This window comes from Polyodon spathula, chromosome 34 (assembly GCF_017654505.1).
Source record: "Polyodon spathula isolate WHYD16114869_AA chromosome 34, ASM1765450v1, whole genome shotgun sequence".
NCBI classification, from domain to species: domain Eukaryota; kingdom Metazoa; phylum Chordata; class Actinopteri; order Acipenseriformes; family Polyodontidae; genus Polyodon; species Polyodon spathula.
In genome coordinates this window covers 1,046,447-1,072,013 of record NC_054567.1, presented here as the reverse complement: position 1 = coordinate 1,072,013, position 25,567 = coordinate 1,046,447, and the positions used below count along the sequence as shown (strand labels likewise).

General features: G+C 39.6%; 1 protein-coding gene across 1 annotated transcript in view; it reads right to left on the bottom strand.

Moving 5' to 3' along the window:
• The window catches only part of LOC121303615 (regulator of G-protein signaling 3-like), a 188,556-nt gene that overhangs the window by 52,224 nt on the left and 110,765 nt on the right, over window positions 1–25,567 (bottom strand). The window contains exon 17 of the mRNA XM_041234411.1: window positions 8,336–8,461. Within this exon, the coding sequence (XP_041090345.1) occupies window positions 8,336–8,461 (126 nt within the window). The remainder of the gene's footprint in view (window positions 1–8,335; window positions 8,462–25,567) is intronic.

Genomic DNA, 25,567 nt, shown 5'->3' with positions numbered 1-25,567 from the left:
TAAAACTGACCGACTGTGTGTGACCCTGAGCGAGTCACTGAACCTCCTTGTGCTCCGTCCTTCGGAAGAGACGTAAAACTGACTGACTGTGTGTGACCCTGAGCGAGTCACTGAACCTCCTTGTGCTCCATCCTTCAGACGAGACGTCAAACACTCCTGACACACAGACTGGGACTCGCTCAGTGACTTGGAGTGACCTGAGCGAGGAAGTCTTCTCTGTGTTTTCAGACTGACTGACGACACACTGGGACTGCCAGTGACTTGGAGGAACAAGAGACAGGAAGTCTTCTCTGCATTGACTGACTGACACCCAGTGACAACCTCCTTGTGCTCCGTCCTTCAGAAGAGACGTAAAACTGACTGACTGTGTGACCCTGAGCGAGTCACTGAACCTCCTTGTGCTCCGTCCTTCAGAAGAGACGTAAAACTGACTGACTGTGTGTGACCCTGAGCGAGTCACTGAACCTCCTTGTGCTCCGTCCTTCAGAAGAGACTAAAACTGACTGACTGTGTGTGACCCTGAGCGAGTCACTGAACCTCCTTGTGCTCCGTCCTGAGACGTAAAACTGATCCGTCCTTCAGACACTGGGACTGCTCTGACACGTGTGGACCCTGAGAGAGTTTGGACTGAACACTCCTTGTCTCCGTCTTCAGAAGAGACGTAAAAACTAACTGACTGTGTGGGACCCTGAGCTCACTGACCTCCTTGTGCTCCGTCCTTCAGAAGAGACTCTGCATTTTGATGACTGGTGTGACCAGACTGAGAGAGTCACTGAACCTCCTTGTGCTCCGTCCTTCAGAAGAGACATAAAACTGACTGACTGTGTGTGACCCTGAGAGAGTCACTGAACCTCCTTGTGCTCCGTCCTTCAGAAGAGACATAAAACTGACCGACTGTGTGTGACCCTGAGAGAGTCACTGAACCTCCTTGTGCTCCGTCCTTCAGAAGAGACGTAAAACTGACTGACTGTGTGTGACCCTGAGCGAGTCACTGAACCTCCTTGTGCTCCGTCCTTCAGAAGAGACATAAAACTGACTGACTGTGTGTGACCCTGAGCGAGTCACTGAACCTCCTTGTGCTCCGTCCTTCAGAAGAGACATAAAACTGACTGACTGTGTGTGACCCTGAGCGAGTCACTGAACCTCCTTGTGCTCCGTCCTTCAGAAGAGACGTAAAACTAACTGACTGTGTGTGACCCTGAGAGAGTCACTGAACCTCCTTGTGCTCCGTCTTTCAGAAGAGACATAAAACTGACTGTGTGTGACCCTGAGAGAGTCACTGAACCTCCTTGTGCTCCGTCCTTCAGAAGAGACATAAAACTGACTGACTGTGTGTGACCCTGAGCGAGTCACTGAACCTCCTTGGGCTCCGTCCTTCGGAAGAGACGTAAAACTGACCGACTGTGTGTGACCCTGAGCGAGTCACTGAACCTCCTTGTGCTCCGTCCTTCAGAAGAGACGTAAAACTGACTGACTGTGTGACCCTGAGCGAGATTTAAGCCAAACCTTTCCTTCACAGTTCTGGAGCATACATACCTCTGACCCATTACATTATGGTTGAGATTTGCTTCATCCCGTTCCATTTTTGTTGCTTTGCTCAATAGAAACATTCTTATTTCCATTTTCAGCAGCAAAGTAACTACTGTTAAAGTAAAAGCGAGAACGCAGCAATGACTATCAAATAAATAAATAAATAAATTATAAGGGAACCAATTACTTTTACATCTTACACAGATTACATTTCTATCTGGCTGGCTCTTACACCACAGAGCAAATCAGACTATAAATCTTACAATCCAAACTGTCCCTGTTTTAATAAACTGAATACATGATTCAATTGTTTGACCAAAAGAGCCAGTGAAATAACACATTGCGTACTTATTTGTTTTCTGTTTGTTCTTCAAAAAAGGTCCTACACAAACTAAGTAACCAAACATTTCAGCTACTGCAGCACCATTCCTTCGGTTATGTTTTTAAACTACTGTATGCATTTATTTTCAGTTTGGAAGGCATTATCAACAGATCTTTAGAATTGTTAAATTCATTTTTTGCACCCAAACTGCATTAAAAAAGATGGTAGTCTAGATGTATTAATTACACACAGAACGGTTCTTTTAAGATTCTCCACTGTGAATAAGACCAAGGCAGCTGGACTAGGACTGCTATTGAAAAGCCTGCAGATAAATAGAGAGCAGCAGCAGTATAAGTATGAAGAGATACAATGAAGCACTTGGAAAGGGTTGTCCTTCAGGGCAGTACCATACCGATCACTAATCAGGGTTGATTGCAATGACTAAATGTTTTAACAAATTCACTTAATGCCCTTTACTTAACTAGAAGAATTTTGCTCGTCAGAGTGTCTTTCTGACATAGCATTTAACAACCTCCCAAAAAACTGTTTTTATGGTGTGCAGTTTTGGATAATAAAGCATAGAAACGATCTGCAAGAAGTTACTATGATTGGATAATAAAGCATCGACACACTCTGCAAGAAATTACTATGACTGGACAATAAAGCATAGACACAATCTGCAAGAAGTTACTATGATCACCAGCTGCCCACAAACGGGAAAGGTAGAGACAGAATGGTCAGCATCAATTAAAACAATACTCTGCAATACTTGTTGTTTCACACATACAGTACATATTCAAAGTTAACCCAGGAAGGTAGTTTTTTTATATTATCACAGTTTACGAGCATGACTTGAATTGCATTACCTTCCCCGCAGAGCAGTAAAGGGCACGGACTGCAATGTAATGCATTTTTTTTACCCCCAGGCAAGTCTGGGGTCTTTCTCTTTAAAATATTAATTCTACTTTTGTACATTTGAAGGTGTTGCCTCTATAAGACCAGCACTCATCAAGGCTTTTAATGTGACTGAGTCCAGGCCCCTGCTGTGGGAGGCTTTGCTGCTTTACAGGCCCAGCCTTCTTAAGAACATAAGAACAAAATAAAGTTTACAAACGAGAGGAGGGCATTCGGCCCATCTTGCTCGTTTGGTTGTTAGTAGCTTATTGATCTCAAAATCTCATCAAGCAGCTTCTTGACGGATCCCAGGGTGTCAGCTTCAACAACATTACTGGGGAGTTGATTCCAGACCCTCATAATTCTCTGTGTAAAAAAGTGCCTCCTATTTTCTGTTCTGAATGCCCCTTTGTCTAATCTCCATTTGTGACCCCTGGTCCTTGTTTCTTTTTTCAGGTCAAAAAAGTCCCTTGGGTCGACATTGTCAATACCTTTTAGAATTTTGAATGCTTGAATTAGGTCGCTGAGTAGTCTTCTTTGTTCAAGACTGAACAGATTCAATTCTTTTAGCCTGTCTGCATATGACATGCCTTTTAAACCCAGAATAATTCTGGTCACTCTTCTTTGCACTCTTTCAAGAGCAGCAATATCCTTTTTGTAGCGAGGTGACCAGAACTGAACACAAAATTCTAGATGAGGTCTTACTAGTGCATTGTACAGTTTTAACATTACTTTCCTTGATTTAAATTCAACACTTCTCACAATGTATCCGAGCATCTTGTTAGCCTTTTTTATAGCTTCCCCACATTGTAGATGAAGACATTTCTGAGTCAACAAAAACTCCAAGGTCTTTTTCAGATTCCTTCTCAATTTCAGTATCCCCCATATGATATTTATAATGCACATTTTTATATCATGTGTGCAGTACCTTACACTTTTCTCTATTAAATGTAATTTGCCATGTGTCTGCCCAGTTCTGAATCTTGTCTAGATGATTTTGAATGACCTTTGCTGCTGCAACAGTGTTTGCCACTCCTCCTATTTTTATGTCAAATTTAACAAGTTTGCTTACTATACTGGAATCCAAGTCATTAATGGAGATTAGGAATAGCAGAGGATCTAATACTGATCCTTGTGTACTCCACTGGTTACCTCACTCCATTCTGAGGTTTCTCCTCTAATCAGTACTTTCTGTTTTCTACATGTTTATCCATGTACATGCGTTTCCTTGAATCCCAACTGCGTTCAATTTAAGACTTAATCTTTTATGCAGGACCGTCAAAAGCTTTCTGGAAATCTAAATAAATCATGTCACATGCTTTGCAATTATCAATGTTGCATCCTCAAAAAAGTCGAGCAGGTTAGTTAGACACAATCTCCCTTTCCTAAAACCATATTGATTGTCTCCCAGGATACTGTTACCATATAGGTAATTTTCCATTTTGGATCTTATTATAGTTTCCGTTAGTTTGCATAAAATAGAGGTCAGGCTTATTGGTCTGTAGTTACCTGGTTCAGTTTTGTTTCCCTTTTTGTGGATCGGTATTACATTTGCAATTTTCCAGTCTGTCGGTACCACCCCTGTGTCAAGAGACTGCTGCATGATCTTGGTTAGCGGTTTGTAAATTACTTCTTTCATTTCTTTGAGTACTACTGGGAGGATCTCATCTGGCCCAGGGGATTTGTTTATTTTAAGCGCTCCTAGTCCCTTTAACACTTCTGCCTCAGTTATGCTAAAGTTATTTAAAACTGGATAGGAACTGGATGACATGTGGGGCATGTTGTCCATATCCTCCTTTGTAAAAACTTGTGAAAAGATGGAACAAGGCAACAATGAGACAGTTTGTGGAGTCCTTTCCCAGAGAGGAATGCTCTGCAATCTAAAAGCAGCCTTTCACAGACAAGAAAGGGCATACAGGGCATGCAAACGTGTTGACAGGAGGCCTGCTGTTTGAACAGCTTTTCCTTTAACTTGCACTCACTGTAGTTCTTGCGCTAGGTCTACATTGAGTTGAGGGACATTCTGATGCTTTCATGCTAAACTAGCTAGATATGCCAAAAGGAAATTACGTTCTTGAGAATAGGGGGGCCAATTAGTGGTAATTTAAACATTGTTCAACAATACATTACACCGGTTCACATCTACATGGCATTATTTACAGCGCACAGCATCTCAACCCTGTTCACATCTACATGGCATTATTTACAACACCTCCACCCTGTTCAAACATACATGGCATTATTTACAGCACACAGCATCTCAACCCTGTTCACATCTACATGGCATTATTTACAGCACACAGCACCTCAGCCCTGTTCAAATCTACATGGCATTATCTACAACACCTCAACCCTGTTCACATCTACATGGCATTACAGCACACAACACCTCAACCCTGTTCATATCTACATGGCATTATTTACAGCACACAGCACCTTAACTGTACGTGGCATTACTTTAGGAGTTTTCTCTTGTAAAACAAGTGTTTGGCACACCCATTGACATTTAAACTGGCTGCACGTATGAAATACAGGCAAAAAAAAGATTCTCTTCCATATATAGGTATACTATACACGTTAAATGTACACAGATATGTTGTCGTTTCCCATGCTTATACTGTGTTTTACAACACTGCATAGTTACACATTACATTTTATAATGGTTATTAACCACTCAAGTTGCAAACAATTTAATTTTTCTGCCAATGTTAATTGTCATAAACTTACACGGGAACGCTTGACAAATAAAACTGAACCACAAACTCCTGCAATCTGAAAGATCTAGCAATGGCAGTACCAACATCCCATTTCCTGCACTTAACAGAAATCTGCTGCAATTACAATTTCAAATTGCAGCTCCACAGAAGTCTAATGCTGTTTATGACAGCTGCTCTTTTTGAAGAAAAAACTAATTAAATACATGGACATAAGCAGATATGTGAATCTGTGTTGTTAAATAATATAGCTGGTTACACACACACTGCAATGCCAGCCAGCCCCCACATCCCACCCAACCCAACACTGGGTTAAAAATGCATTCTTATTGAAGCAGTGAACCTCCTTATTAGAAATAGTGAGAAGATTTAATTGATTTTAAGCTATGCACCTTGCTTAACCAACTATAGCTGACATAGCACAGTTATTCTGCAGTAATGAAAAACAAACCCCATGTACCCAGATGTGTGTATACCCTCAATAAGAATACCCTTAGCAAACTGGACAAGGAATCTCCAATCCCTCGATAAGTGTCGGAATAGAAGTGTAAACTCCTTCACAGTGGTAACTATGTGCAAGGCTATTTTATATTGAGTATTTACTCCCAGTCTATTCCATATAATTGTAATTGACTAGGAGCACAAACAAGTACAACTTAAATTGCTTTCTTCACAATCACTTAAAACAAGCGCTGCAATGTTGAATAAAAGGCACTGTGAGCAGGAATCATGTGGAAGAAGGGAGCTATTCTAGTCGCTGTTACATTTAATACTGTAGGGCTTTTAAACTAGACTAAAAATGCAAACGTATAATATACAACCAGGGTACATGTCCAATATTATTTAATGTACACAGTACTATTCAGTACATCTTTGTATAAAGCCGAGAATGCAGTTTTTAATTTGCTTCTTGTAAGACACACTCCAAGTACACAACAGCTAACCCTTGAATAAATAAACAAGTAAAACTACACAAGCAGACTGCAGAAGCATGTCCTAAAATGCAGCTACTGTTTAAGAAAACAAATGTAAAACTTGGTATGAGCTGGGAAAGAGTGCAAAGAAGAGCGACCAGAATTATTCCGGGCTTAAAAGGCATGTCATATGCAGACAGGCTAAAAGAATTGAATCTGTTCAGTCTTGAACAAAGAAGACTACGTGGCGACCTAATTCAAGCATTCAAAATTCTAAAAGGTATTGACAGTGTGGACGCAAGGGACTTTTTCAGCCTGAAAAAAGAAACAAGGACCAGGGGTCACAAATGGAGTTTAGAAAAAGGGGCATTCAGAACAGAAAATAGGAGACACTTTTTTACACAGAGAATTGTGAGGGTCTGGAATCAACTCCCCAGTAATGTTGTTGAAGCTGAGACCCTGGGATCCTTCAAGAAGCTGCTTGATGAGATTTTGGGATCAATAAGCTACTAACAACCAAACGAGCAAGATGGGCCGAATGGCCTCCTCTCGTTTGTAAACTTTCTTATGTTCTTATGTTCTTATTCCCTACCACTGTTCTTTCAAGTCGAATGATCTTGAATAAAATGCTGAAAAGGCTCTCAATGGGTAATCTGCAGGGAAGTCTTTGAGGCATTGCCTCGTTTACATGCAAAAGGATAGCAAGATACTTATTTGAGGAATCAATTCCACAAACCTTTATATTGCTGATCCTGCAGGCAAACCTGTTGCAAGTTTCAGAAGCAATGATTCTTGCAAATCAGATTAGTTTGTCATGTCAACTCTGCACAATTTTTGCATAAAAGCATGAAATGATTCTACAGAACAGAAAATGACTGGTACAGGACTTGAAAGGAGACCTGATTCAAAACCATGACAGCAGAATGTCCCAAATTCTTCGGGGCACAGACTCCAGACCTTCCGGAAATCTAAAGTGTGGGGGAAAGGCTTAATATTTCTATTTCACTTTGAATCTGAGAACAGAATCAATTTGGTGTGCAAAAAAGAACTAACTGAAAAACTCTGCAGTTTCATTTATAGATTTGAAACTTGTTACATTCACACAACAAATATAATACTTTGAAAACAACGTCACTGACTGATCCCCGCTAGGACTTGCTATACTATTACTACAGCAGGGTTGGATCAATTCATTTTTCCAATTCCAATTTCATTTCAATCACACTTTTCCCTCCGATGACTTAATTATAAAAACAAGACATTCTCCCCACTTCTAATACTGTATTGTGCAGTCAGTTCATGCGACGCTTGGAAGTACACAGCAAGCTAAAGGAACTGTTTGTTGTTTTTCTATAGTACAGCAGTGTAGAAGAACCATGTGTTGTTTAAGTGTACTTGGCAATACCTTGTCAGTTATTACAATTCAAAATGCATCACCTAGCACCCTTCACTTGAATACATTAAAAAATATATAGGGGTTAAATCAAAGGTAAACAGCACATTGCGGGCAGTGGCTTTGTTAATGAAAGCTGCATATTTCAGTACAACACATCATGCTGAGTTTTAAAAGACAGCAGGGAGACAGAGGGGGTGCTGTGGCAGCAGCTGATGCTGACATAAGAATGTTCCTGACTGTCGGCTCCGAAAAAAAATGTTGAGATCCTGAGCAAACAATTCAGCTCACATTGTGCACATGTGCCCAACTATTCTAGAGCCCTGATCCCAACACAGAAGAGACTGTACAGGGAACCTGGGAAACAGGCATCTCAATCAAACGACTTTCTTGATAAAAGGATACAAAGCAGCTCAACATATAGCAGAATATGACAATTAACAGAGTATTCATTGATTAAGGATAACAGAGGTATTTTATGATATTGAAAATAAAGCTTTGTTGCATTAAAATTAAAAAGCTAAGCTCTCCTCCCTGAGATCGCAATGTGAGTTTGCACATCTCTTACCTTGTCCTCTGTAGCAGGTGGTTCTCTCTCCTGGTGCTGCTTTTCAATGCTTTCCTTCAGGCACTGGCAAACCCTCCTCTTCTGCTTTTCCGAATAAGATTCCAAACTTAATAAGCAATCCGACTTCTGACCAAGAAAAACACAGAAAGCACAGGTTACTACCAGCATCACACAAAGCACACTGGCGTTTTTCTTCTACTTGTGGTTTGGTTGCCAGAGGAGGAGAAGTTAGTGAGCCTCTGCTTTAACACAGGGTTATAGTCCCGAGTGCTTTCCTCTTATCCGAGTGTGAAAGGAAAGCACTCCAAACAAGGTTGTCTGAACAAAAAGGGAACTGTCTTGGTTTATAACAGGATATGGTGTTGGCCGTCCTACACAAGTTGAACTGAAGGGTAAATGTCAGTACAAACGCAAGAATTCAGAGTTATCTTTAGAACACAAAAATAGTGTTGTGGCAGGGGAAGCACGCGCTCAGCAAATTAAAGTAAAACAAGAATATTTTATTTTATTTTTACAGAAAAAACACATTCTTCCTCATCTGTACTGAAACATAATTTTTTCTTTAGAATATTAAAACTATGCAAGAGAACTCCCAATACACAAGAACTCTATTAATACCCCACTAATCATTTCTCTTAAGAACATAAGAAAGTTTACAAACGAGAGGAGGCCATTCGGCCCATCTTGCTCGTTTGGTTGTTAGTAGCTTATTGATCCCAGAATCTCATCAAGCAGCTTCTTGAAGGATTCCAGGGTGTCAGCTTCAACAACATTACTGGGAAGTTGATTCCAGACCCTCACAATTCTCTGTGTAAAAAAGTGCCTCCTATTTTCTGTTCTGAATGCCCCTTTGTCTAAACTCCATTTGTGACCCCTGGTCCTTGTTTCTTTTTTCAGGTCGAAAAAGTCCCTTGGGTCGACACTGTTAATACCTTTTAGAATTTTGAATGCTTGAATTAGGTCGCCACGTAGTCTTCTTTGTTCAAGACTGAATAGATTCAATTCTTTTAGCCTGTCTGCAAATGGCATGCCTTTTAAGCCCGGAATAATTCTGGTCACTCTTCTTTGCACTCTTTCTAGAGCAGCAATATCTTTTTTATAGCGAGGTGACCAGAACTGAACACAATATTCAAGATGAGGTCTTACTAGTGCATTGTACAGTTTTAACATTACTTCCCTTGACTTAAATTCAACACTTTTCACAATGTATCCGAGCATCTTGTTAGCCTTTTTTATAGCTTCCCCACATTGTCTAGATGAAGACATTTCTGAGTCAACAAAAACTCCTAGGTCTTTTTCATAGATTCCTTCTCCAATTTCAGTATCTTCCATATGATATTTATAATGTACATTTTTATTTCCTGCGTGCAGTACCTTACACTTTTCTCTATTAAATGTCATTTGCCATGTGTCTGCCCAGTTCTGAATCTTGTCTAGATCATTTTGAATGACCTTTGCTGCTGCAACAGTGTTTGCCACTCCTCCTACTTTTGTGTCGTCTGCAAATTTAACACCAGAATCTAGAATCTAAATCATTAATGTAAATCAGGAATAGCAGAGGACCAAATACTGATCCCTGTGGTACACCACTGGTTACCACACTCCATTCTGAGGTTTTTCCTCTAATCAGTACTTTCTGTTTTCTACATGTTAACCACTCCCTAATCCATGTACATGTGTTTCCTTGAATCCCTACTGCGTTCAGTTTGAGAATTAATCTTTTATGCAGAACTTTGTCAAAAGCTTTCTGGAAATCTAAATAAACCATGTCATATGCTTTGCAATTATCCATTATCAATGTTGCATCCTCAAAAAAATCAAACAAGTTAGACGCGATCTCCCTTTCCTAAAACCATGTTGACTGTCTCCCAGGACCCTGTTACCATATAGGTAATTTTCCATTTTGGATCTTATTATAGTTTCCATAAGTTTGCATATAATAGAAGTCAGGCTTACTGGTCTGCAGTTACCTGGTTCAGTTTTGTTTCCCTTTTTGTGGATCGGCATTATGTTTGCAATTTTCCAGTCTGTCGGTACCACCCCTGTGTCAAGAGACTGCTGCATGATCTTGGTTAGCGGTTTGTAAATTACTTCTTTAATTTCTTTGAGTATTATTGGGATGATCTCATCCGGCCCAGGGGATTTGTTTATTTTAAGAGCTCCTAGTCCCTTTAACACTTCTGCTTCTTTGTCACAGTTTAACTGAAAGACTTAAAACATGCATAACCCATTACTTTTCTTTTTTCCAGGGCATCAGATTTTATTAATGAATTCACTGAATGTAAAGTCAATATACCCAAACAAATAACTGCTGTATGTGCCGCTCAGAAGTGTCCCAGTCTGTGATGTGTCTCATTGTAAACATCATTAAATACTAATCCAAAAACATTATCAGCAGTCAGGCCTAGAAACAACTTCCCTTTTCACAAGTGTATCGATTGAGAAAGAGTTCCAACACAAACATGACAAGCTCACAATCTGAAAAATTAAAGGTCATTACAGCAGCAAATATTCAGCCAGGCTTAACAGCACTTGCTTTTTTATAGACAAGAGCTTGAAGATATATTCCTGTTTTGCTGAAGCACAACACAGATACCATCTCAGCTTAACCCCATTTCTCACTCAATGGTAGTAATGCTCAACACAAAATCGTTCTTTAACACAACTTAATACATGCAAGCCAGAGTACCCCCCCCCCCACCCCCGGTTAAAGTATAGGACTTTCAAAAGTGTGTTTTACACAGGTTTTATGAATTAATCAGAAAAGACAAAAAATCTCCATCTAGGTTACTGTCAATCCCGTGTCTCCCATTGCGGTTGTGTCTGTCGCTTTGGTGAGCAGCCGAGTGAAGGATGACAGTATTTATGATTAAAAAACAATCAAGTTTCTCTTGGTTTACAAACAGCACAACACCTGCTCAAACCAGAACACAAGCTGGGCAATCTCAATGTCTGCAGACAGCTGCTGCGTCGGTTTATAAGAAACCAATGGAGACCCCGACTGGTAAAGCACTATCTGTTGCTATCTCTTCCGGGGTTTGAGGATCTCTTCCGGGGTTTGAAGATTTCCTTTGTGATCACCTGTGTTGGATGGATCTCGTTTCCCCTGCCACAGCTGTTTGTTTTTTGTTTTTGTTTTGTTTTTTTAAAACATCAACAGAAATAAAAAAAGTCAGTGTTCTTATTTGAAAGAACGTAATTTATAGAGTTCAACTGCAATTTGGTTTCTTGATCTGGATCCAAGCACTTGTCGGCTATAATGTCAATCTGAACAAACCAACCTAGAGGTTTTCTTTCAATCTAAACCTTTCCAAGGTTCAATCTTGCTTTCTCATTGTGAAGTCCTAGAAGCCATGCTGGCAAACATTTGCTCCATTTAAACTGAACTGGGTCTCCACTATTAACTCACCAATATCACCATCTGTTTCATCAACTGTAAAGTTTAAGCAGCACAGCTTGAAAATTGATTTCTATTGCCAAGCTGCCCTTCTACATTTTGGTTGAGAAAAAAAGCTACCATAATATTTTTAGATTAACCAGAGACACAAATCTAAGCAAAGTACTTATATTTTTATTCACATGAAAAAGCGTATCATATATCATGCTATAATCATACTATAACAGTATGATTTAATAAATTTTTTTTCCATGAATTATTGCACACGATATAAGCATGTTATCCAAAAAGGAATATATAGCAACCATGGAAAACTATGGTAAGTGCATAGTATAACTGTAGCAGGGTCGCAGCAAGGAAGCTGCAGTGTAAGTGTAACATATGTGCATTGTGTGTGTGTGTGTGTGTGTGTCTGTCTAATATATATACACATGTTAATAGATTATATTTATCAATTAACTAAATGCAAAGTGAGTGAACAGAAGAAAAATCTACATCAAATCCATATTTGGTGTGACCACCCTTTGCCTTCAAAACAGCATCAATTCTTCTAGGTACATTTGCACAAAGTCAGGGATTTTGTAGGCATATAGTCAGGTGTATGATTAAACAATTATATCACACAGGTGCTAATGATCATCAATTCAATATGTAGGTTGCAACACAATCATTAACTGAAACAGAAACAACTGTGTAGGAGGAATAAAACTGGGTGCGGATAAGCCAAACTCAGCTAACAAGGTGAGGTTGCTGAAGACAGTTTACTGTCAAAAGTCATACACCATGGCAACACTGAGCACAGCAACACAACACAAGGTAGTTATACTGCATCAGTAAGGTCTCTGGCAGAAATTTCAAGGTAGACAGGGGTTTCCAGATGTGCTGTCCAAGCTCTTTTGAAGAAGCACAAAGAAACAGGCAACGTTGAGGACTGTAGACGCAGTGGTCAGCTAAGGAAACTTACTGCAGCAGATGAAAGCACATCATGCTTACTTCCCTTCGCAATCGGAAGATGTCCAGCAGTACCATCAGCTCAGAATTGGCAGAAAACAGTGGGACCCTGGTACACCCATCTACTGTCCGGAGAAGTCTGGTCAGAAGTGACCTTCATGGAAGACTTGTAGCCAAAAAGCCATACCTCAGATGTGGAAACAAGGCCAAGCGACTCAACTATGCATGAAAACACAGGAACTGGGGTGCAGAAAAATGGCAGTAGGTGCTCTGGACTGATGAGTCAAAATTTGCAATATTTGGCTGCAGCAGAAGGCAGTTTGTTCGCGAAGGGCTGGAGAGCAGTACACGAATGAGTGTCTGCAGGCAACAGTGAAGCATGGTGGAGGTTCCTTGCAAGTTTGGGGCTGCATTTCTGCAAAGGGAGTTGAGGATTTGGTCAGAATGAATGGTCTCCTCAATGCTGAGGAGTACAGGCAGATACTTATCCATCATGCAATACCATCAGGGAGGCATTTGATTGGCCCCAAATTTATTCTGCAGCATGACAACGACCCCAAACATACAGCGAAAGTCATTAAGAACTATCTTCAGCGTAAAGAAGAACAAGGAGTCCTGGAAGTGATGGTATGGCCCCCACAGAGCCCTGATCTCAACATCATCGAGTCTGTCTGGGATTACATGAAGAGAGAGAAGCAACTGAGGCTGCCTAAATCCACAGAACTGTTGTTAGTTCTCCAAGATGTTTGGGCCAACCTACCTGCCGAGTTCCTTCAAAAACTGTGTGCAAGTGTACCTAGAAGAATTGATGCTGTTTTGAAGGCAAAGGGTGGTCACACCAAATATTGATTTGATGTAGATTTTTCTTCTGTTCACTCACTTTGCATTTAGTAAGTTGATAAATATAAACTATTAACATTTTTATTTTTAAAAGCATTCTTACTTTACAGTATTTTTTCACACCTGCCTAAAACTTTTGCATGGTACTGTATGTGTGTGTGTGTGTGTGTGTGTGTGTGTGTGTGTGTGTGTATATATATATATATATATATACACACACACACACACACACACACACATACAGCTCTGGAAAAAATTTAGACCACTGCAAATTTTTCTTAAATCAGCATCTCTACATGTATGGCAGCCATTCCATTCCAGTGTCTGTTGAATTCCAACACAGGCACACCTCATTCTACTGAATGAGGTACTGATTAGGGGATCACCTGAACCAAATCTTATTTAACGAGGAAATGTATAAAAACCACTCCTGTGGTCATCACTATCCTCTTGCAATAGGACCAGCTAGATGGCAAAACAGTGCTAGTAGTACCTCAAAAGTAATTGGAATCAAAAAATAACTATTGACCATGCCCAAAGAGTTGAAAAGGAAAGTTTTGAGTGAGGAAAAGAAGGGTTCAATTCTGGCTTTACTGGCAGAGGGATACAGTGAGCGTCGGGTTGCGGCGGTTCATAAGAACAAGGTCAAGCAGCACGCATTGGGGACAACAAAGTACATGTCTGGCAGTCTACCAGGAGAGCGGGCGGAAAACGTGAACTTCTTCTGACCGTCAACTCATTCGAATGTCACTCAGCAACCGCAGGATGACATCAAGTGACCTACAAAAAATGGCAAACGGCAGCTGGGGTGAAGTGCACGGCGAGGACGGTTCGAAACAGGCTCCTAGGGGCAGGGCTAAAGTTGTGCAAAGCTAGAAAAAAGCCCTTCATCAATGAGAAGCAAAGAAGAGCCAGGCTGAGGTTTGCAAAAGACCATAAGGATTGGACCGTAGAGGACTGGAGTAAGGTCATCTTCTCTGATGAGTCAAATTTTCAGCTTTGCCCAACACCTGTCGTCTAATGGTTAGACGGAGACCTGGAGAGGCCTACAAACCACAGTGTCTCGCACCCACTGTGAAATGTGGTGGAGGATCGGTGATGATCTGGGGGTGCTTCAGCAAGGCTGGAATCGGGCAGATTTGTCTTTGTGAAGGACGCATGAATCAAGCCAAGTACAAGGTTGTCCTGGAGGAAAACTTGCTTCCTTCTGCTCTGACAATGTTCCCCAACTCTGAGGATTGGTTTTTCCAGCAGGACAATGCTCCATGCCACATAGCCAGGTCAATCAAGGTGTGGATGGAAGACCACCAGCTCAAGACCCTGTCATGGCCAGCCCAATCTCCAGACCTGAACCCCATTGAAAACCTCTGGAATGTGATCAAGAGGAAGATGGATGGTCACAAGCCATCAAACAAAGCCGAGCTGCTTGAATTTTTGCGCCAGGAGTGGCATAAAGTCACCCAACATCAATGTGAAAGACTGGTGGCGAGCATGCCAAGACGCATGAAAGCTATGATTGAAAATCAGGGTTATTCCACCAAATATTGATTTCTGAACTCTTCCTAAGTTAAAACATTAGTATTGTGTTGTTTAAAAATGAATATGAACTTATTTTCTTTGCATTATTCGAGGTCTGACAACACTGCATCTTTTTTGTTATTTTGACCAGTTGTCATTTTCTGCAAATAAATGCTAAATGACAATATTTTTATTTGGAATTTGGGAGAAATGTTGTCAGTAGTTTATAGAATAAAACAAAAATGTTCATTTTACCCAAACACATACCTATAAAGAGTAAAACCAGAGAAACTGATAATTTTGCAGTGGTCTCAATTTTTTCCAGAGCTGTGTGTGTGTATATATATATATATATATATATATATATATATATATATATATATATATATATATATATATATATATATATATATATACACACACACACACACACACACACGTGCTCAAATTTGTTGGTACCCTTACAGCTCATTGAAATAATGCTTCATTCCTCCTGAATGTCACAATCCTATGTCACAGAATAAAGCAAAGAAGCTGTGAAAACAGATGAATTATTAAGAACATAAGAACATAAGAAAGTTTACAAACGAGAGGAGGCCATTCGGCCCATCTTGCTCATTTGGTTGTTAGTAGCTTATTGATCCCAAAATCTCATCAAGCAGCTTCTTGAAGGATCCCAGGGTGTCAGCTTCAACAACATTACTGGGGAGTTGATTCCAGACCCTCACAGTGTAAAAAAGTGCCTCCTATTTTCTGTTCTGAATGCCCCTTTGTCTAATCTCCGTTTGTGACCCCTGGTCCTTGTTTATTTTTTCTGGCTGAAAAAGTCCCTTGGGTCGACACTGTCAATACCTTTTAGAATTTTGAATGCTTGAATTAGGTCGCCACGTAGTCTTCTTTGTTCAAGACTGAACCGATTCAATTCTTTTAGCCTGTCTGCATATGACATGCCTTTTAAGCCCGGAATAATTCTGGTCGCTCTTCTTTGCACTCTTTCTAGAGCAGCAATATCTTTTTTATTGCTTATTCTACAAATATATTCTAAAATGGCCTGGACACATTTGTTGGTACCCCTTAGAAAAGATAATAAATAATTGGATTATAGTGATATTTCAAACTAATTAGTTTCTTTAATTAGTATCACACATGTCTCCAATCTTGTAATCAGTCATTCAGCCTATTTAAATGGAGAAAAGTAGTCACTGTGCTGTTTGGTATCATTGTGTGCACCACACTGAACATGGACCAGAGAAAGCAAAGGAGAGAGTTGTCTGAAGAGATCAGAAAGAAAATAATACACAAGCATGGTAAAGGTAAAGGCTACAAGACCATCTCCAAGCAGCTTGATGTTCCTGTGACAACAGTTGCAAATATTTTTTGACAGATGAGTCAAAACTGGAGCTTTTTGGCAAGTCACATCAGCTCTACGTTCACATATGAGAAAATGAAGCTTTCACAAAAAAGAACACCCTACCTACAGTGAAACATGGAGGAGGCTTGGTTATGTTTTGGGACTGCTTTGCTGCTCCTGGCACAGGGTCCCTTGAATCTGTGCAGGGTACAATGAAATCTCAAGACTATCAAGGCATTCTGGAGCGAAACATACTGCCCAGTGTCAGAAAGCTCTGCCTCAGTCGCAGGTCATGGGTCCTCCAACAGGATAATGACCCAAAACACACAGCTAAAAGCACCCAATAATGGATAAGAACAACACATTGGACTATTCTGAAGTGGCCTTCTATGAGTCCTGATCTGAATCCTATTGAACATCTATGGAAAGAGCTGAAACATGCAGTCTGGAGAAGGCACCCATCAAACCTGAGACAGCTTGAGCAGTTTGCTCAGGAAGAGTGGGCCAAACTACCTGTTAACGGGTGCAGAAGTCTCATTGAGAGCTACAGAAAACGTCTGATTGCAGAGATTGCCGCTAAAGCTTGTGCAACCAAATATTAGGTTAGCGGTCCCATCATTTTTGTCCATGCCATTTTCATTTGTTTTATTATTTACAATATTATGTTGAATAAAAAATCAAAAGCAAAGACTGATAAAGACTGATACTATTAAATATGGAATAAACAATGGTGGATGCCAATTACTTTTGTCAGTTTCAAGTTATTTCAGAAAAAATTGTGCATTCTTCGTTTTTTGTGGAGGAGTACTATGAGGCGTGTGAGTAAAAATGGATTTTCCAGACAGCGATTTACATGTAAAAAAAATAAAAATTTTATTTAATATTACACGGAAAAGGAAAAAAAACAATAAAGAAGGATGTGAGGGAGGGAGTGCTGGAGTAATCAAAAATAAAGGAGCAGAAGCCACTTAATCCTCTTCGTGATCTGCTCAATCCAAAATGAAACAAAAAGGAATAAAAATAGAAAAGAGCAAAGTTAGTAAGGCCTCCGTCTGTAATTAAAAGTAAATAACAGTCCACCCCGCACGTACTTCCCTCCAGCCTTTTCTTTCCCCGCCTCTATTCCTCAGGACCAACCCCGAACACAGTAGCACGTTCCCTTTAGTATGCAAACCCCGCCCCGGTAGTCAGTGGATCACCAATCCCAGACTGACAGGTATCCTTAACTTCACTTGACTCCAGTGGCTGGAATTTACATACTCGTACTTCCGCCCCTCACCAAGGTACCGCCCCTCAAAAAGATGACTTTTGTCATGGTCACAAGACCTTGGTAAGGGAAGTCCCGAGTGGTTTGATGCCTTCTACTGTTGGGAGGCTGAATTGCAGACCGAAACCCCTTTGACTCATCACAGGTACCAACAAATTTGAGCACGGTGTATATATAATATATATATATATATATATATATATATATATATATATATATATGAGAACTGCTTTAATAAATCAGTTGTTGCACACTGCACTAAGAATAGATGTTCCCAATACACTGGTTAATTAGTTATATAATAGTTGAAGGCTGGTGTCATTTAGAATAGATTGACATGGTCCTTTTAATTATAGGGAGCTTACCTTTCAGTTGATGTGCTTATGCTGTTGTTTCTAATTGATGCACCTGATACCTGTCATGTGCTGTACGTTGTGTTTCTCTACTCGCATGATCTATACTATTGGTTTATCATGTAATTACTATTGGTTAATAATGATAATTACCATCCCCATTTATCTTTTGTTTTATAATATATATAACATATTATATATAATATATAGATATAATATATATATATATATATATATATATATATATATGCTGTGTTGGAGAGAATCAGGAGGTCAGAGCACACTGTAATCTGTTGAGAGACAGAGAAAAGGCAAGGACAGGCGGGGCTGTGGTGTGCATTGGAGTTTATAGAAAATGAGAATACTGATTCTGTTTGTTTTGTGGGTCGTATAGAAACTGTAGAATTGTTTGTTTTGAGACCACCCTTAAACACTATTTTGCACAAGAAACTACTTGAAAACGTGAAGCTTTCTTGCTGCTGTTTGTTTCTTTGTTGATATTCAGGTTAACCCATTCACTGCAGGGCGCTGACCTCTTGGTGTGTGGTCTGTGTAATTGCTGCTTGAAGTTCGCTGCCGCTGTCCTCACACTCAGGCTACTTATCAATCAATTGTGAATTTGTGCTGAACTTATTTTAAATTGTGTTTTTAGCTCTCTCACCTAGTTATTTATTCTTTGTTCTAAAGCTTTCATTAAACATCGCATACCATTTTAACTATAGAATAAGCTAAACTTATGAAATTGCAGTTTAAACCCAATTGTTAATGTAGCTTGTGTCAGCTGTTCCTCTGGTGGTTTGGGCTGGTACTGCACCCCTGCGACCCCACAGTACACTGTATTCACTAGTAATAGTCTGTTATTGTGCAGAGTTATTCTGAGTAACTATTAGGTTGAGTTTGTGTGGTTTACTTTATTTTGTCTATGTGATTTATTTGTTTCACAAGATTCAGAGTTGTTTTATTTGTTTGTTCGAGTGATTTCTGTGGCATTAGAATTTTTTGTGTTTTGTTCACTAGTTTGTGTGTTTTTGATTTGTTTTCTTTTGCACCTTCCCTGTGGGTTGAGCAGGTACAAAAGAAAACAACCCGGTACAGCTGTGACTGAAATAAAACCAAGGTTTACCTGTATTTTCTTAAAACCTATGTCTTGAGCTTTCATTGGAAGGATATTATGACAACTTACCTGATTTCCAGAAGAGTCTGTGATGATGTGTGTATAGCACATATAGATAACTTGTTTGCCTGGGTTATAATCTTCCAGGTTTTTAGTCGCTATTGCCCTTGCCTTATTGGCTAGGTGTTACATAAGTGCTAAAGCACACATTTAATAAACAAAATAAAACAGAGGAACAAATAAACAGGCACACGGGCCAAAACAAAAGGGTTAAACACAAAAACTGCTGTCAGGCTGGGCACTCACCACTGAACAGAGCTAAACAAACAGCAATACGCACATAGAGAATTATAGACATAAAAACCTCACCAAACCCCCTCTCCCAGATGCAGGATTTCTGCCTGCTTTGATGCAGGTGGCCCCTCCTCAATTAACACCAATCTGCACTAACTGGAGAGTGGCCACACCTGTCCGCGCCACAGAAAGATTTAAAAGCATTTTCCTCTAAATGCTCATTGCAGGTGTGAGGAATAAAAGTGAGAACACATTTAAAGAGGCTGCATAAAGTGAGATTGATAGTCATTCACAGACGGACGCCATAAAAATGCCTGCAAGGTCAAACCCACAGCAGATAGTGAACCATTTATCTGAATCGCCATGTCCTGCAAGTTAAAATATATCCCAGGGGAGAGGGTTAATGCTATGTTTTAATTAGACAAAGAACCATCACTCTTGCACTGATGAGATGTGCTCTCACAGGATCAGTCTTATTAATGGTATTTTGCACACTTTACTGAGCTAATCCTGCTTCTATGACAGATACTAGTAAATAAAGTTAAGTACTGATCAAGAAAAAGCATGAAAACAGTATCTGCCTTGTGCTTGCAGCTTGTGCACATTAGTACCTTTAGTTTTATTTTAGGAATTAAGAATTGCCTGGAGTGTGGGTCAATAACTACTGTGCTTAGTTTCAAATTACAAAGGTTTCTGTTCTTTCAAATCAGAAAATGAAAGAAATAAACTAATAGAAAACAGAGTGTTCTGTACCTGTCCAGCAGCACAAAGCTGGAGTGGTAAACCGTGCGTCGCTATCGCTCCGTTTGCATTGCAGAAATACTAGAGGTGTCTGCGTTTGTGTAGGCGGTAGCTGTTCTTGCACAGTTCACTCACAGATATTAAAAGCCTGTTACTATATCGTTTACAGGTCGAATGTTCTTCATTTTCAGAAGCCCTGGATGTCAATGCCAGTGAAACAGTAATACAATCAGTAACTCCTTTTAATTTATCAATCAATCTTTTTCTTCTTATTTCACACTAAAGTTTTTTTTGTATGTTACTTTCAACACATCATCCACTTTCCCAACATAAACAGCAATGTGTCGCAACATGGGCCAGCTGATCAGGACAGCTGCTTCAACGGCCTGCACTGCTGAGCTCAGGAGAGCGCGATGACCATGCAGCCTGCACTGCTGTGGTCAGGAGAGTGGGGTGACCATGCAGCCTGCACTGCTGTGGTCAGGAGAGTGGGGTGACCATGCAGCCTGCACTGCTGTGGTCAGGAGAGTGGGGTGATCAAGCAGCCTGCACTGGTGAGGAAGATCACTTTAGTTTGTTCTCCCTTGAGGCTATGATTGTTTAATTGATCATGTTTATTAAAAAAAAAAAAAAGGCAGCTCCTTATTTTTAATTCAAACCGACCCAAAAAGCGAGTTCTGTCAAATTGCTTTTCCCAGATTTAAAATCTTAATGACCTGTTGCAATAATATTATAACCTGTTCTGCAAATAGACTGTCCTATTAATTACAATTTAATTTAATCAAGTCGCTGTTTGCATTCTGTTTGAATTAAAAATAATGGGATGCCTTTTTTATATTATCAAATCAACTTACGGGAGAAAAAACTAAAGTGAACTTGTTTCACAATCAACACTTTCACAAGAGTTTAACTGAACGGAGTCAGCTCAAAAAATAGGGCCATACATGATCAAAAATAAAAACCTTAAAAACGAAGAGCCCTAAGTATGTCTACTATCCTGTAAGGAAATGCCACTACCTTCAAAATGTTGCATTTTTATAGTGAAAAGGTCCAGGCTTTTCCTTTGTGAGGAGCAAGTTGTAAAGTTAAGCCTCAGAGCTGCAGGTCTTATTAAAAGGTCAAGTTAAACCCCACAACTGCTATGCCTCAGATAGTTCTGCAACTTCCTCAGGATGCTCTGACAGTTTTAATTCCTCTTTGCTGTCGTTCTAATGCTGTCAGCTCACTACCAAATCCTTCAAGAACAGAAAATTCTTCACTACACTTTATTAAATCACTTCATCTGCCAATTATTCCACAACAGCTAAACGTGAAGCACTTCTTTCACATGCTTTGTAACACTCGGTCAAACGTTAAACTAAAACGAATTAACCTTTACAAATCATTCTGCCTTCTCTCAATATGGAGTTTTTTTCAAACACATCACTCCTATAAGGGCCAAATATAACAAAACTGAACAAAGCCTGTGGCTCCATTTTTTTTTAGTGACACTATGACTGCGTGCAATTCAACATGTTTATAAGCATGTTTCATTATATAACCCAATCAGATGTCATCAAAAATAAGTATGCATTTCTGACCGCCAAGATATTGTATCTGCGTAATAGGACATTTAACAACAGAATAGAATAGCCTAGCATTAAGAAAAAATGCATTTGGTTAATTTACAATTAATAGAACCAGTTTCTATTCTACTTAGCTAGTCCTGGTATAAGTGTATCGGTGCAGGCTACAACAGTAGCAGTAGTTTTAAACTAGTTTTTGAAGAGTATAATTGGCCATTCGGCTCCTACAATGTGAAACCTTGAAAAGGCTGTGAAGCTGGAGGAGTCAGGTATCAGGAACAGTAGAGCATGCAATCACTCTCATCTAGCTGGAGGAGTCTGGTATCAGAAACGGTACAGCATGCAATCACTCTCATCTAGCTGGGAGTCAGGTATCAGGAACTGTAGAGTATGCAATCACTCTCATCTAGCTGGGAGTCAGGTATCAGGAACAGTAGGGCATGCAATCACTCTCATCTAGCTGGAGGAGTCTGGTATCAGAAACGGTACAGCATGCAATCACTCTCATCTAGCTGGGAGTCAGGTATCAGGAACAGTAGAGCATGCAATCACTCTCATCTAGCTGGAGGAGTCTGGTATCAGAAACGGTACAGCATGCAATCACTCTCATCTAGCTGGGAGTCAGGTATCAGGAACTGTAGAGTATGCAATCACTCTCATCTAGCTGGGAGTCAGGCATCAGGAACAGTAGGGCATGCAATCATTCTCATCTAGCTAGGAGTCACGTATCAGGAACTGTAGAGCATGCAATCACTCTCATCTAGCTGGGAGTCAGGTATCAGGAACAGTAGGGCATGCAATCATTCTCATCTAGCTGGAGGAGTCAGGTATCAGGAACAGTAGAGTATGCAATCACTCTCATCTAGCTGGGAGTCACGTATCAGGAACTGTAGAGCATGCAATCACTCTCATCTAGCTGGGAGTCACGTATCAGGAACTGTAGAGCATGCAATCACTCTCATCTAGCTGGGAGTCACATATCAGGAACAGTAGGGCATGCTATCACTCATCTAGCTGGGAGTCAGGTATCAGGAACGGTAGAGCATGCAATGGAGAATATCTGCAAGTAAAAAAAAATGTCTAAACTCTCTGTCCTATACAGTTTTGGAGTGTCTAAAATGTATTAGTATTAGCTCACGTGCACTCAATACAGCAGCTTGTAAAGTAACACACGGCAGGGCATGCATTGTGTTGCATTAACATACATCTGTATGTTAATGTAACAAAACACACAAGCCCTGTAGTGTTATCCCACTTATAAAATGGATAAATTAATAACAAAAAAGATATATCGTTTCGCTTTCGAGAATAAATAGTCGCTCAAACATTAAACTGGAGGTTTTCAACTTTTCCATTTATTGTAATTCAAACGAATGAGGCCTCCACGCTGGTCTGCCACTCTTTAACAGAATCCGCAATATTAACCTTGTTAGTGACCAAAGATTTAAAAATGTAAATCATATATTTGTGTTAATAATGAACAGATACAGAAGGGAGCAAAGACAAAGTTCACTATCCATGCATTACTTCCGCTGACCTGGAGAAGCCAATACAAAAACACAGGATTTGCATATTTTAATGCCTGGCCACTAGCACTTGCTATCATTGCGGTTTACATCAGCACTGTTTACAGAGCGATTGAGACCAGCATGGAGGCTAACGCCACAAAACTGAGTACTCTTGACCAGCTGAATTACACACCGAAGCATAGAATTATCATAGCAGACCTTTTAGATTTTCAAGACAAACTGTTTCCAAGTCTTTTTCATCAAATCAATAAAAGCACCAGCTGCCCTTTCATTAAGTTGTTGACTTCTTAGATCTCTGTGTCTTTTGCTTTTTTATTTATTTTTTCCAACAGAGGTTTTGCTTCTTGTAATTCTATACACTTGTACACTGTCATGCCTCTGAAAAGATCAAATGTGATGAAAGGAACTCATTTTTAAGAAATGTATACATTTATTGTGCGTTTTATATGTTGTGTACTAATCATGTATTATTACTGTGCCATGAACAGTAAACAATTCAACAGCCAATGAGTGTTATAAAAATAAAGGTTACAGCCGGACACGTAGCTCTGACTGTGCTGGCATTGTATGGATGTATTGTAACTTCACAGATTATTCATTTACATAAATTCTGCTGTAATTATCAATTTAAAAATAAAACAGTCCATTTTATTTCCCTTCTCGGTAAATTCGAGTTAATGAAAAGTAAACTAGAACCGTTCTTTAAAACTCCAATTTGCTCAGGGAAATAGGCCCATCCATTGCACTGAAACAAAGAAAGGCGAGTATGTTTATTTTTAAGTACTATAGTGATTTTGTTATGTGCTTATTTTTCAGGTCTCCGATACAGTTATTGTGTGGTCCGTTATGATAAAAAAAAAAAAAAAAAATTCAAGTGGACCGAGAACAAAAAAGGTTTGAGAACCTCTGGTGTAGTAGACATCTTTCACACTGTGCATGTTTCCTTCGCAGGTTGTATTTTGATGTATTATTATGATTAATGCTGCATTCAATTAAAAAAAAAAAAAAAAAACCAACACGCCTGTGCTATGTAAGTGGTTGCGGGGAAAAGAAACCCAAGACAGAGTTGCTCTCAGTTCCAACTAAAGAAGGGACCTGCCCACAATTACAGCAGCAGTGTTATTAGAATATACATCCCCAAAGTCTTAGATATAGCTCCAGCTGATTTGTAATGTTTGCAGAATGGACACAAATCAAATAAACTAGCAAACGAGATTCAGAAACGATGCATTTCCTTTCGGAATGAGGTCTTTGAGGATGATCCGACCTAAAAAAATAAATACTGCATATTTGGTTTTCATTTGCATTTCCTGACATAACACAAGGTGGTCACTCTGCTGCTGCACTCCACGCCCACTTAAAATATTAAAATGACTAATGACAGTCACGCAGCACTAGTGTGGCTGTTATTAATATTAATAGCACATCTAACAAAAAGAGGATGTGGGTGGTTGTTAGTACAACTGTTTTGTCGTCTTGTTTTTTCACAGAAAAAGGAAACCTCATGATCACACACAGGCTTTAAATAACAGCTTTCAACTGCCAAATAGTTGAGAGTTTATAGTTTTTGTTATATAGTGTACTGACAGTATGCAATATGAAGCATTTACCCAAATACCTCATGCTCAATTCAAACTTTAAATTAGCAGGGACTAAAGAAATCTCGTCAATTTTAGCTGCCCTGCAAAAGGACTTAAACTTAAGATTTCCTAAGGATGTACATTGTGGCATGAAGTCCACAGACAACAAGACTGGATCAAAAGGGAAACTCCCTTTACATCACATATTTTGATTATAGATTTGTTTAAAAGTTGAAAGAAACATTGAAAAACATTTCAAACAATCTGATTCTAGTTATAAGATGTTTGTTAAACTTTAGATACATGTATAATAAACATGGATTGGTCATGCAATGTTCTAGTTATTTGCCTAACCTCTCTGCAGCTCATACTCATTTGCATTCAGGTATTGCTAGACTGTACAGGTCAGCATAGGCATCTGAGAGGGAATATTCACCATATTGTGTTGTCAGAATGCAGAGCTATTAGTGACAAATCTACATTTTTTTGTTCAACACTTCAGGCACAAGAGAATATAAATTCTCTGGAGATCAATACTCCTGGCACATTTGCACTTGGACAAGTTAAACTATTTAAGTAACTTTCAAAGCTCACTGTACCCCAGACTCTGGCTGGGACCAAAATCAGAACTTTGACAACCCGCTAACCGCACTTAATAGCGTTTTCTTTTTTTTTTGTCGTACTTTTTGTTGTACTCATGTTAACCTATAAGTGTGGTTCAGGGGGTGGTAC